This window comes from Sebastes fasciatus, chromosome 14 (assembly GCF_043250625.1).
Source record: "Sebastes fasciatus isolate fSebFas1 chromosome 14, fSebFas1.pri, whole genome shotgun sequence".
NCBI classification, from domain to species: domain Eukaryota; kingdom Metazoa; phylum Chordata; class Actinopteri; order Perciformes; family Sebastidae; genus Sebastes; species Sebastes fasciatus.
Genome location: NC_133808.1, coordinates 30,432,543 through 30,446,756, shown reverse-complemented (window position 1 = coordinate 30,446,756; position 14,214 = coordinate 30,432,543). Strand labels below are relative to the sequence as shown.

The 14,214-nt window shown below is 37.4% G+C and overlaps 1 protein-coding gene across 3 annotated transcripts; it reads right to left on the bottom strand.

Annotated features, from left to right (window-relative positions):
- Window positions 1-26: 26 nt before the first annotated feature.
- Window positions 27-10,836, bottom strand: hao2 (hydroxyacid oxidase 2 (long chain)). 3 transcript variants are annotated; one of them, XM_074657816.1, is made up of 9 exons: window positions 10,766-10,836; window positions 8,903-8,961; window positions 5,126-5,278; window positions 3,507-3,658; window positions 3,056-3,339; window positions 2,736-2,957; window positions 1,477-1,635; window positions 480-549; window positions 27-389 (listed from the first exon to the last, which is right to left on the bottom strand). In XM_074657816.1, the coding sequence occupies exons 2-9, from the start codon at window positions 8,917-8,919 to the stop codon at window positions 334-336; spliced, it is 1,113 nt and encodes a 370-aa protein (XP_074513917.1). In that variant the 5' UTR covers window positions 8,920-8,961; window positions 10,766-10,836; the 3' UTR covers window positions 27-333. The 3 variants fall into 3 exon arrangements, with proteins under 3 accessions (XP_074513917.1, XP_074513918.1, XP_074513919.1); XM_074657817.1 differs by lacking the exons at window positions 8,903-8,961; window positions 10,766-10,836 and adding an exon at window positions 5,628-5,784; XM_074657818.1 differs by lacking the exons at window positions 8,903-8,961; window positions 10,766-10,836 and adding an exon at window positions 4,064-4,132 and having other exon boundaries at window positions 5,126-5,165.
- Between the last annotated feature and the right edge of the window lie 3,378 nt (window positions 10,837-14,214).

Genomic DNA, 14,214 nt, shown 5'->3' with positions numbered 1-14,214 from the left:
ATAGACCCAGAGAAGAGCAACAGATCTTCATCACTTCAGCAGGCGTTTATTCAACCACAATCACCGTCAGCATCTCAAACAATAAAACTGAAACAAGTTTGTTGGTTTCATGAAAAGTTCCTCCATCCTCTCCACTCCAAAAGCTAAAAAACACACTTTCTTTATTCACTTGATAAATCTGCCGCTGACCCTCAACATTCCCAAGACACTGTCTCGTGTTTCCAAGTCATGATAAAGTCATGAGTTCTGAGTTGAACATATTTCTTAGTCTCTTTATAGTTCAACACTGCTGGTTTGGTTCAGTCCTCCTCAGTGCCGCCCTCTGTTGGTCTGTTAGAGTTTAGATAACTGAATCAGGTTCCTGTTGATTTCTGCCACGTTCCTGCAACCTGGATCAGATGAATATAAACACGTCAGCTGTTTTAGAACAGACAGGATGTTGCTGCATTTATTTTGGCACAAATTATAATAGCACTCACCTGATAAAACCATGGACAGACGGAACTCATCGTTTAAGATTTGCAGCACTTCCCTCACTCCTTCCTCTCCCTGAAAGATAAAACAAGACCCAGTTACTATAAAATATACACTCTGTAATCCTATAATCTATCTATAAAATCAACATCGGTACACATCTGCTTTAGTTTAGACGTGTTCATTCTTTCCAACTGAGAAACTTTAATTTCACTTGGACCTAAATATTCTGTATGAGGCTTATCCCTATGGAGGATGGAACCGGCAAAAATAAAAAAATAAATGAATAAATAAATTACTCAATAAAGAAATAAATATGGCATTAAATTTAGCAAAAAATTATATTAAAAACATATGTAGATATTAATTCATTTATAAAATGTGACATAAATTGATATTTAGCTTCTTTCAAATTTATATTTGTAGTAATTCCTTCATTTATTAATTTTTCTGTTTAATTTTCCCTTTATTTATTTAAGTATTTATTAATTTTTATAATTTTTTTATTATTTTATTTCTTTTGCATTTCTTTTTTCTTTCTTTCTTTTTGTATTTGTTTTTTATTAATTTTATATTTCTTTTTAAATGTATGTATTTATTTTAGTATTTATGCATTTATTTATTTATGCACAATTTTCCATTTGCATTTTACCCATTTCTTTATGCATTTCTGCCTCATTTTGCAAATGAGGGGGCTGTCAATAAAATAAAATAGATAAATAAAAAATAAATAAATACATTTAAAAAATAATAAAAATAAATACATAAATAAATAAAATGGTAAAATTAAACAGAAGAGTAAATAAATAAGGGAATTAATACAAAGATAAATAAATAAAGAAGTAAATTAAAACAGAAATATTAATTAATGTCACATTTGATCAATTATATGTATGTATGTGGTGGGGAAATATGTCAAGAGAGCCAGATAGTGGTCAGTAATAATATTTCAATGAAAAGAAACACCATCAATCTGAAATCTGAATCCGTTGCTCTTTGTACCTTGTATGCGAGGCCCCACACTGCTGGACGACCAATGAAAACACACTTGGCTCCCAAGGCCAGCGCCTTCAACACGTCACTTCCTGTCCTGATGCCTCCGTCCAGATAGATCTCGATCCTGCCCTGCACCGTGTCCACGATCTCCGACAGCGCGTCAATCTGTTAGACGCAGAGGTGGAGAAGATGTTAGCATAGGATGTGTTTCCAACTGTCTAGCAGAGTAATCGATTAATCATTTGGTCTATAAAACAAAGTGGAAAAACGTCCATCCCAGTTTCTCCAAAGTCCAAAATGATGTCTTTAAATGTCTTTGTTGTTTGTCTAAAACCCAAAAGATATTCAGTTTAATATGATATGAAACAGAGAAACGCAGGAAATGTCCATATTTTAAGGGCGTTTTAAAGTCTAAAAGTCAATATTTATTGTTATTTATTTATTATCTAACAAAATATACTGCTTCAATTCATATTTGTTGGCGATTAGCCTTTCAAAAACAACACTATCACTGAGAACTATTTGGTCTCCCGCATGCAAAGACATCATTCAAGCAAAACAGGTTGGGAACTACTGGTGTAAACAATGCAGCGCCTCTTAGATAAGTTTATATATAGTAACAGTTATGGTTAGAGACTCTTTCTCCACCTCCCTACACTCGTATTTTGAGCGTTTTCTAAAAAAAGAGACAAAACGCACAATAAGCAAATTCAAAGAGGATTTTAACTGATCACATTGTTATTATTTTATCTCAAATTGCTGTAGATATCGCAATAATATCATTATCGTGAAGCCTTTTGGCCACAAATAATCGTGTTGTGAAAATCTGATATTGAGACAGCCCTCGTCCAAAGGTATCAAAATCCACATAGGAGCACATCTAAAACTCTGTAATTAACACTTTATATCTTGTAAAAAAATATTTAAAAACTACTTTTTTACGAGGCGGTCATGTGCTGAACTACTTCCCTCTGCACAGTGACTCTGTTTCAATGACAACAAGAAACATAAAACCACAACTTCTTGTTCTACTGCTACTACCACTACTCTAATAAAACCACATCACCACCACTACTACTACTACTACTGCTTTGGCTGCTCACTTCTGTATTTACTACTACTACTACTTCTTATACTACTTCTTAAAATCCTATAACCGGGCTGTGTCATTGCTGTTGCTATCTGACGTGGGTATGAACGTCTATGAACATGACATGAGAAACATAACGATCTTTAATAAAACTAAAGAAGAAGTAACGTAGTACCGTAGCCGGGCCTCCGTCCAGCTGTCTGCCTCCGTGGTTTGACACGATGATGCCCTGGACGCCGTGCTCCACGGCCAGCTCGGCGTCCTCCTTGGTCAGGATCCCCTTGATGATGACAGGCAGGCGGGTGATGGACTGCAGCCAGTACACGTCCTTCCAGCTGATGGAGGGGTCCAAGGTGTTGGCCGGTATCCCATACTCCTCTGCGGCGGCAGCCTCCTGCTGATAGTGCACGTGGTGAAAACAGTCATTAGTGTCAGCTTGATATACAAATACTTTATTTTGTCTTGTTTTATGTTGTCTGCTATGTCTTCAGTTACCTGGAACACTCCATCAAAGTTCTTGACCTTGAGGTGCGGCGGCAGCTTGAACTGGTTGCGGATGTCGTTGCGGCGCTTCCCGGTGTAGGGGACGTCGACGGTGAGGACCAGGGCCTTGTAGCCGAGCGCCTCCACGCGGTGCACGATCTGCTCGGACAGCTTCCGGTCCCGGTACACGTACAGCTGGAACCAGCGGTAACCATTCGGCGCCGCCGCCACGATCTCCTCCACTGAGCAGGTGGAGTACGTGCTGGTGATGTAGCAGGTGTTGAGAGCCTCGGTGCCTGGGAGGAGGAAGTTGAGAAGTTATCAGCGTGGGAATTAAAGACTGAATTTATATGTTCAGCTCAGTGTCACAGTAAGCTGATTTATGGGCGCCCCAGACTCTCTTATGATCTCCTCTGATTAGAGAGGGTGTTATGAGGGTTATTATGAGACTTTGTGTCCTCACCCCGAGCTGTGGCCATCTCTCCTTCATGCCAGGCCAGGCAGTGAAAGGCAGTCGGTGCGATACCGACAGGAAAGCTGATTTCTGTCCCCTGCACGGTGGTCCGAGTGTCGCTCACCGACACGTCTCGCAGGATACGAGGCCTCAGACGGATCCTGACGGGGAAAGAACAGACGAACATGTAAATAATAACGCCGAATCTAACACGGATGGGGGTTCAGGATAAATCGGGGCTAACTCTGTGTATGTTGAACCTGAATATAAAAAGCCATCATCAATGGAGCTCTGATACTTCCATTCACCATGGCAACAGGTAAATAAAAGGCTGAGCCTCCATTTTAATCCAGTCGACGTAGAGATATTAATGCATAGATATGCAGAGTGTGCACATTTATCTTTAAAAAAAATGTCTTTATGGGGGAAAGTGTCAATAACACAATACAGTTTTATTCATTGTCCATTAATGCGTCGTTTACCAGACTGACATTTAAAGCTTCAGTGGGTAGAAATGGAGCAAATATGATTAAAAAAAAAGTTGTTTTTATAAACTCTATCCTGACAGTAGAGCATGAGCAGGTAATCTGAAAAATCGCATGTTCCTCGGTGTACTCCGGTGCTCCTAAAGGCATCTGCAAGATTTCACAGACTGGAGGAAAACAAGCAGTCAGAGCTGATCTGGAGCCTTGCCGACTCTGAGCTGGCTGTCAATCAACCGTGAACTCCGACCAAACGGTGAAACTAGGCAGCGCTGATCAAATATGAATCAATATTCTGTTACTGTGATGACTATATTTCTTCCAGAACATTTGAATTACAATATGCTGAAAGGTTATTATGGGATTTTTGCCCAATGATGCCAAAAATATACTGCCTACTGCCACTTTAATGGATGATAAAGTGGTGGAATCTGACATTACATTACATTTAAAATAGATTTGTTCAGCTTTAATCTGACAGAGGCAACACACATTGACCGGCAACGGAAGAGAAAAAATATGTTTCTGTTCCTCTGCATTGCCTGTTGCCTGCTTACATTGCATAAGTTATTGACAACAACCAAACCAACTGCAAAATCCAGTATCTTGAGATGACAAATCATATTTCTTTTCTGGGATTCTGTTTTCCCAAAGCTACGACTTGAGATCATCTTTCCAAGACACCTTTATTCCTGCAGGGGGAACACGTCTGACTTGACCCCCCAAAGCATCAGCAACAAATCAACAAATCCTCCTTGGTAACCGGCTTGTTGTAGCCAAAACAGAGATGTACAGAACCATCAGGAGAAGCAGTCCATCAGTCTTTCTTTATGGAGACGTTAGGAAAGCTGACAGGAATGCACAAAGAGAACCACGAAGTTAATCTTTGTCCAATTCACACATACTGTAATGCATAAACACAAATCAGTTACAGCAGTCTAAAGTCCACAGAAGCTTTAATTTATGGTCCTTTTTACAGACGGTGTCGTCATATGATCTTCAGTCTTACTATTAAAATGATCTTAACATAAATTATGTCAACCCCCGATGGTGAATCTTTATGTTATTCAGCACATAAACACTGCTTAAATTGTGTATTTGTGGTGACCTTGAATGTCTGGGTAAACTTTGTTTATTAAACCGTACCTTTTGTAAGCCAGTAGATTGTCGTCTCTGGTGCAGCATTCGTCTGCTCCGGCTGCGTAATAATCCCAGGTGGCCTTTGAGAGATGCGCCTTAGCATACTCCTCAAAGTCTGTCAGGCATACCATAGCCATCTCTGCACAGCGACCTCCCTCTCTGCGTGGAAACAGTTTATAAGTGATATCGGCATGCAATAAAACGATAAAACATGCAGAAAAGGAAGGAGAGAATCAACAATCACTATGAATTCTTATTGAATAATTGAATAATTGAATCTGGAAAGTGGAATCTGTTGCTTTGCATGTGAGACAAATAGCTGCAGGCTCTGACACTTAAAGTTAAGATAAAAAAACTACTCTAAATGCACAAAATTTCAGCTTCAAGAAGACTATACCACAAAATAATCAGTCTTTCATAAACAACAACTCTCACATGACCACTGCCTCCATGAAGGACTGAACATCACCGCTCAAACTGCCCTCATAGCAACAAATCAACAACTCACCAGTCAAGCTTCCACACTTTGACATCTGAGCAAAAATGACTGTTTTTACGTTTTCTATGTGGTTTTAAACGGCGATGAATCCTTGTGTGTCCACGGCGTTGCCATAGAGCCTGTGTGTGAAAGCCACCCGACGGTGAGTGTGACCTGAGGGTGACCCTTGCTCTTATTGTGTTTATACAAGCTGGAAATGTGCTGATGGTGACTCCAACAATAGTGAGGACAAGAGGCGTCTGACACTGTGCTCTGTGGTCCAGATGGTACATATGGACACGCACATTTACATGTTGTGTACATGCCAACACATGCATACAGAGGATACTGATGTTATGTCATGTGAAAACCCCTCTTTTACTGTAACTGTCGATGAGCCTGTCTTTTATGCTTACTAGTGCAATGTATACTGTAGCTGTGTCTGTCTATATTTAAATGTGTATTGAGACATGTGGATGTGTATATGTCTTTATATGTTAATTATAGAAAATTATAAAAAATATTTCATATTTAATATAAATATTTTAGTTTTTATTTACGACTATTTATTATTATTATTATTATTATTATTATTATTATTATTATTATTATTATTATTATTATTATTATTATCATTATTATTATTATTATTATTATTATTATTATTATTTATTTATTTTTTAAATATGAAAACACAAAAAAAATAATCTCTTTTTATAAGCTGTTAAAAAACAATGAGTTCAATCTGAATAATATCCTCACTGATGAATAAATAAAAAGATAATCATCATCAACAGCATGCAGATGTTCTCACACACAACAGCTGGAGAACATTTAGTCAGGACTATCTAGACCTGGAAGAAGTACTCAGTTTGTTGCAATAACACGATGTAAAAATACTCCATTACAAATAAAATAATAACAATGCATGCTATTTTATACAGAGATTTAACAAGTTCAGTAATTACATGTGTACAATAGATTTTTTAGAGTTAAATGTTTGCATAAATTTGCATAAAACTAAATAGCCTACAGTACAAGTAAATCAATATTTTACTTCAGAACAACACTTAGGCTAAGTAAATTTATTTAATAAAATAATAATATAAGAATAATGCATGATATTTTATATGCAGATTTTATAAGTAAAGTAATAAAATGTGTAAAATAAATGTTTAGAGTCAAATATTTGCAGTGAAGCACAGTAAAAGTATAAATTTGCATACAATTTTATAGCCTACAGTACAAATAAATTTACATTTTACTTCAGTACAACACTTAGGCTAAGTAAATTTACTTAATAAAATTACTGAAGCTTTGAGGACACAGAGGACATGTTATTTAAGGAGATTTGTGGAGCTGGGGTGTAGTTTGAATTATTTCCTGTAAGGAATGCACATAATAAAGAATACTGTAGGTCACAATAAAGCATTAAATAAAATAGAAAAATAAACAAAACAGGCAGATAGTATTTCTTTTAAAGGCCTAGAAAAATTAAGAAATATAACAAGACAACAGTTTTCCTTAGGTTTTAGAACACCAAGTAGTGGAAACTATGGGAAATAAACTTCCAACAATTTTTAAATTAATTTCAAAATTTACAAAAAATATAATAGAAAAGTTGAATTATTATATTTGGAAAAATATAGATTATTTTACAGAGTTTTATCGGGACTAGGAAGATAAGGTTTGATCAGGCAGAAGTTGTAACCGGAATGTTTGTTACACAGGAACATACCGGTACAGGTGGCTGGTTTTCTCCGGCTGGTTCAGGCTAATATCTTCGCAGGTGGGAGAGTTAAAGGTGGATGTTTCGGCGGTGGAAGACGGGTTATATATTGTCAGGATATCTCATAGTTAGGTAGAGTAACAACTCCTTGAGTAACAAGGAGGTCGACACCGTAAACTGACGGAAAGGTTTATCTGGAACAACCTGTTGCATGCAGGTGACGATGAGTTCACCATTTTAACACCCCTGTTAAAGTAGGTTAGGCTATTTTTACATCTTGTCTCACTTTTTGTCATCTACTCCACTGTTTTAGTATCTAAATATGGTGTTAAAATGAAAAAGCAATGAAAAGTCCGTCACATATTTAAGCTAGCGTTAGCTAACCATTTTGAATGTCAGTTGAAAAGCAAACGCGCTCCCGCGATTTCACGAATCTCATACGTTTAGCGTTACATGTCGAAAATATAACCTGACTAATTCAATTTAAAGGCAGCCTGTGACCCAAATACTAATACTAGGCTATATATCTACAATATACTTTTACTTTTCATGGTGTTGAGAGAAGACGTGAAAGTAGGCAGGTGTTATGTTGAAGTCTGTTCCCCTTTAAAGAAGGTTCCATCGCAACGCCAGCGCCCAGCAGCAGAGCTAGGTCGCCGCCATTATGGACAACCATAATGACGCCAGTTAAACGTCGGCCTACAAAGAGCTGCACTAAAGTAAAACTACATTATTTATATTCTATTGTCATATTTAATATCTCTACCGAAATGTCCTGTGTTGAACATTAAAAATATGATCAATATGCATACTATTATAACTATTTACTTACTTACTTACTTATTTATTAAACTTTTTTGCTTTTTCATGTCAAGGATCCAAAATGAGTCCAATAGAACACAGACCATGGATGTAGAAGAGGTTGTGTCCTGTGCTTTTGCAGTGCGGAGTATTAGGGCCACATTGAGGAAAAAAAAAATAATCTGAGATTTTGAGAATAAAGTCATAAATTTACGGAAAAAAAAGTCGTAAAATTACGAGAATAAAGTCATAAATTTACGGCAAAAGTCGTATTATTATGAGAAAAAAATCATAACTTTACGAGAAAAAAAGTTGTAATATAACGAGAAGAAAGTTGTAATTTTATGACAAAAGAATCGTAATATTACGATAATAAAGTCATACGTTTTATGTGTTATTTTAGAGGTGAAATAGAGCAGCGTATTATGACGGAGTATTAGGGCCACATTGAGGAAAAAAAAAAATCTGAGATTTCGAGAATAAAGTCATAACTTGAAGAGAAAAAAAGTCGTAATATTACAATAATAAAGTCATACGTTTTACGTGTTATTTTAGAGGGGAAATAGAGCAGCGTATTACGAAACAAAAAACAGTTATTCATTTAGATTTTTAAAAAGCCGGAGCTGCAGGTTGCTGACTCCTGGGTTATACAAAAGTCTAAATTAACTGAATACGAACAGACTGAGCTCATTTTTAAGAAATTAAGTAATTTAAAATTTAAATTCTACAAATAGCTTCTAGAGGTAGACGGAGATGATGATGGTTGTTTACTCACCGATTACAAATGTTCATTCTCTCTCAGCAGAACTTCTTTTCTCTTGATAGACTCATAACCTGGGAACAGTCAATCAAAACAGAGAGCATTACTGCTTCACGATTACTGCTACTGACAATACTGATACTACTACCACAAATCTACACAAATGTCAATGTCAATGCCGTAGATATTGATGATGCTACAACCTCAAATATTAATGTAAACTACAGCTATTACTGCGCCTAATGTAACGACAATTACTACCATACTACTATCAATACTACCTGCAGTTTATTAATATTAAAATCACCAACCTTGCTGCTACTATTACTAGTACTACCATACAGTGTACCACAATACAGAAACATTTACATATATTTTTAGATTTTATACAAACAGAGTAATAATGATAAGCAAAAATCTGTTTATTTTATATTGAACAAAGCATCCTTTTATTAGACTTAATACTACAGTTCATACAGATACCGTCATATACTGTAAAACCTTTCTAGTCATAAACACTACAGTACTATGAACACTTGAGGGCAGTGCAGCACTGAATGAAAGTCCATTCAACATGTGTAAAGCAGGTTAACACTAGCAGACTTTCATTTACTGTGTGTGTGTGTGTGTGTCAGTACTACACAGTACACGCTCAGTGTCTCTGTGAATAACCTCTGATGTCACACCTGTTACAGTAGTACAGTACACACTGTACGACACTGCTGTATGTACCTGCTTCCTGATTGGTTTGTAAGGTTAAACTAAAACTGGTGTATTATTATTATAGGTTTCACGTACAAGGAATTTGCTTATGTGTATTGGTGCATAACATAAACAAAGTAAGATATAAACATAGTAAGAGAAAATGAAACAAAATGAAAAGTACGTACAAAAATCAAGAAACTTAAATAAAGAATAGAAGAAAATTAAGATAAAAATATGAAAAAATACTATAAAAATATGCACAATATATCTGAATTTAAATGAAAGCTGTATAGAAAAAAATTACAATGAAAATATGGAAAAAATACTACAACAAATATGTACAATATATCTGAATTAAAATAAAGGCTGTATAAAAGAAAATTACCCTTAAAATATGAAAAATACTCAAAAAATATGTCCAATATATCAGAATTAAAATGAAAACTATATAGAAGAAAATTAAAATAAAGATAAGAAAAAATACTATGAAATTGGCACAATATATCTGAATTCAAATGAAAGCATTATAGAAGAAAATAACAGTAAAATTATGAAACAATCCTTTAAAAATATGCATTTGTGGATATATTTTTTCAGTTTTACTGTATTTACTGTTTTTTTTTATTTTAAAGAAATACTTAAAATAACTTAAATATCTTAGATAAGCCTGATGTGAGTCCTTGAAAATAGTTTTAATTATAAAGAAGTTACATTAAATAATATTTGTGCTCTTTTATATATATATATATAATTTTTTGTGAATGCTCTTTGTTGTCTCTCACTTTAAATTCATAAAACGTTGTACAAATTTCTGATAATTTCTGTATATTTTTAATGATTTACTGTTGGTTTTGTTTTCCTCGGTGTGGCTGTGTGTGAGGTGAATAATGAGAGCCTCTGTTCTGTGTATGCGGTGAAAGGTGATGGTCATTTAGACCCACTGAATGGCTGCTCAGAGCACATTGTCCAGGTGAATTTCTAGAATACCTGAATGTGTGTGGTAGCGACACTAAACAAGGTGAACCAGCTTCTGTTAGAGATTGTTTTTTTTATGTCACACACACTGTGTTGCTATTATTAATTCATCTGGTGTAAACAATAAAAGATGAACAACAGTATAATCTAGTAAAGTGCACACAGTATGAAAAAATAGTGATGAAATCAGAGTCTTACCTTCACCTGAGCTTTTTGGCAGGCCTACGTGTTGCTTCCCGTCTCATTTGACAGGGTCATGTCAGAGGGCAGACCCTCCCGCCCCCCCACCACCTCATCCTGCCTCCCCATCCCTCCTATCCTCCCCCCGACAGTGTGAAGCGCCGCCCACAGCGGCTCAACACCAGCTAAGCCTCGCGTCAGCACTCTGAGCCCCGGCCTCTCTCTCTCTCTCTCTGTGAGCCAAAAAACACCAAAAGCTCACACAGGTCAATTGTTTGTAGGAGCGGCAAACACTTCCCGTTATCCTTCCTCACTTCCATCCTTCTTCATTCCCTCCCTTGCTTTAAAAGGAAAGGAAAGGAAGGAAAGAAGGAAGGATGAAAAAGAGGAAGGAGAGGAAATTTGCGTCATCTTTTCTCCCTTCTCGCTCACTTGTTCTCCTTCTCCATCCTTTTCTCTTTCCTCTTCCCGTCACTCTCTGCTTTACTCCCTTCCTTTCCTCCTTTTTCATCTCCTTCACTTCCCATAAACTTCTCAACCTCATCCTCCCTGTGTTTTTAATATTCATGAATGTTTTTGCGATTATAAGAGTCGATCAGTGAGTTATTTTGTTTGTGACATGTTATCCATGCTTAAGTTACGTTGTTTACGTACATACTTTCATACTTTTCATTGTCCTCTCCTGGTTTACGCTCGACGTCACAATTCTCCCCCTTCTCTCCCAATTTAAACACCTTTTATTCCTCTTTGTGGTCACAATCTGATCTGGCACTGTACAGAGTGTATAAGCTCTACTGTTTTCATCCGGACGACAACACAGCTACGCTAAATGTTGTTTTCCGGCGGGAAGAGAGCTGATCGCGACCATGGATGTATAAAGAGAACTGGATACAGCATCGCAGGCGGGCTCCCGTTCATTCCTATGAGAGTCGCTCAGTGGCACATGAAGCCTAAATGGCTCGACTGTCGAGAGATAAAATACCCGGATCACCCGGCGATCTTCCGCATCCATTTGGTCCGTAGAGCAGGCGCAGTAGCATTTCCTTTAACTCCGCCTCCCGGCCCTCGCTCCAACCTCGGTCTGGGTCTCATTCACATGAACGGAGGAAGGAAAATAACTCTAGATTAAGGGCTATTCAAGTGTTTGTACTGGGAAGTTGATTCATGCTGAGTTACAGACGTCTTTTTCCCAATGTAAGTCTTTTGGGGCCGAATGGCATCACGTGACCGACACAGTTGTAGTACCGCCGTTTGGCCACTACGAAAATTTGCTTCACAGGCCGGCGCTCTTTCTGGGGGCTTGATCGCGACACAAGAAGTTTGAGCTGCACTCACCACACATCACAGCATGCAGCATCCAAAGATGGGCTTTGCTCGACGCTAGCCATTCAGTGAGTGAGAGACAGAGAGAGAAATGGAGAGTAAGAGAGAGAAAAACCTAAACCTAACCAAGTCGATCGAACTAAGTCGATCGAACCTAACTAAGTAGTTTTATTTTGAAAAGACTGGTGCGGAAATTGACCCGTGCGTCACGTGTTGCTGGACATTCATAGGAAAAAGCACGAAAAATATGTTGTTGAAAGTCATGCTGAGTGTCACGAGAAAAAAAAGGGAAATTCATGTCTATGTACACGACTCAAACAGATTAAAATTTGTGACTATTTCAAAAACTTCTGTGAGACTGTGTTGTAAATAAACACCAGCTTTTCTTTTGATAACTTATTACATCTGTTTCCTGAGAGCTCTTTAAGTGTAAATGCCTGATATTTACATTTCAGTCGTGTCACTCACAGATATATTAAAGAGACTTGATCCAACTCTGATCAAATATAAGAGACAAAGGCTGGAGAGAAAAACAAACAGAAACCAGCGCTCTCTCTGGAAATGTCAAACTTGTCAAGTGGAGTGTGGACTCTGACAGGTGTTTTGAGGGTCTTTACATATAAAACACAGATGTCCCAACCTTTGATATCAAGAGCTTGTTATGTTAGGGTCCCCGCCCGTAAGTGATGGATCGATGGCAAGATGTGAGGGAGAATGTGAATGCCACAGTGTCTCAGCTCGCCGCGGACGAAACAAAACGCCTCGAGAAGTTGTTCAAGCATTTTAAAACAGCACTGATGTTAAATTAGATTCTCTCGCTCTTATTTCATTACGGCTCTCGAATTGAATTTACTCTTTGTAAATGTAATATCTTCGGTAACAAAACCTGGCTTCTTGAGAGACGTGCGTCTTTCTGTGTGTGTCTCGCAAATTTATGTGTTTTTATTTTGGCTTTAACTCAAAAGGCTGTGAAGGTGGAGCCAACGGCTAAATCTGACGAGTTGGACCTCCGCGGGGAGGTGTGGGTGTTACCTGCACCGAGAGGAGGTGCAAATTGTGTTAATCCACAGCTGGCCTCGATGCCTGGCTGGTTGGATCTGGCTCCGGGGCCGCCGCACTGGAGGTACTGGACGTTCAGCTGAGTGGAAAACCTCTTCCACATGCTGGTTGAGGTTCTGCCCCGAGGCGGCGGCCCAGCACGCCGCGGCACATGTGTGTTGAATTGTCAAGGTGTTATCATGCCCTGGCGAGGCTCTCGGCTCCTCCACCTCTGTCTCTCCCTGGTTTATTATCAGACTAAATACAGCAGAGTCCGCGGACACGGGCCGCAAATTCATGCAGCAAATTCATTCAATTCTGCAGGAAGGCCGAACCTGACGGCTGTCCATCACGGTTTTAACCTTTCACACACAGGGGACGGAGAAAATTAGATTTTATTCACGTATTTATTTATTTATTAGCTCGAAAAAGAGCAAAGTCATCTTAAAGACATTAACACTGTGAGTTTGATTCAATTAAAAGCTGTTTTTCAGCAGATGTCCTGCTTTCCCACACACCTTAAGACAAAGGAGCAATAAAATACCACAATGATTAAACAAGATAAACAGCAAACAACCAAATTAACTGCAGGTTTAAAGGGTCAAGGATAAGACTGTCCTCATCTCTGTTCTGTTCTCTCTTCATTATCTGAACTGACAAATATGTGATAATGAGGACTAAATAAATGAAATTGACTTCACTTGACTTGGTAAAAACACAATTAAAATGAATGACACATGATTTAAAAAAATACAACACTCTTCGCAGGGTTTAAAGGGCTGAGATCAAGATTATAGTTGTTTAAAAAAGACCTGTTAATGATAAATCTGAAGTAGAAAATGCAAATATAAACTTTTAAACCCTTTGACAGTGAGTTTTTTCATATTGTTGGAGTTATATGAGGCTGACATTTTTTATATAACTATAGTCACATACTGTAAATCCGTTATATTTGGGCTTATTTATGTCTGTATTGAGGATGGAACCTGCCAAAATAAAAAATAAATTAATAAATAAATAAATATGTCATTAAATGTAGCAAAGATAATATAAAAAAAATTTAATTACTTGATAAAATGTGGAATAAATGTATAGTTCTGTTTTAA

What these genes read in the sequence shown, in the direction of transcription:
- hao2 (XM_074657816.1), bottom strand. An exon ending in AGAGATGGCCACAGCTCGGG is followed by an intron (nt 3,340 to 3,506) that starts GTGAGGACACAA and finishes TCCTCCTCCCAG; the next exon opens with GCACCGAGGCTCTCAACACC. An exon ending in TGGACGGAGGCCCGGCTACG is followed by an intron (nt 1,636 to 2,735) that starts GTACTACGTTAC and finishes TGCGTCTAACAG; the next exon opens with ATTGACGCGCTGTCGGAGAT.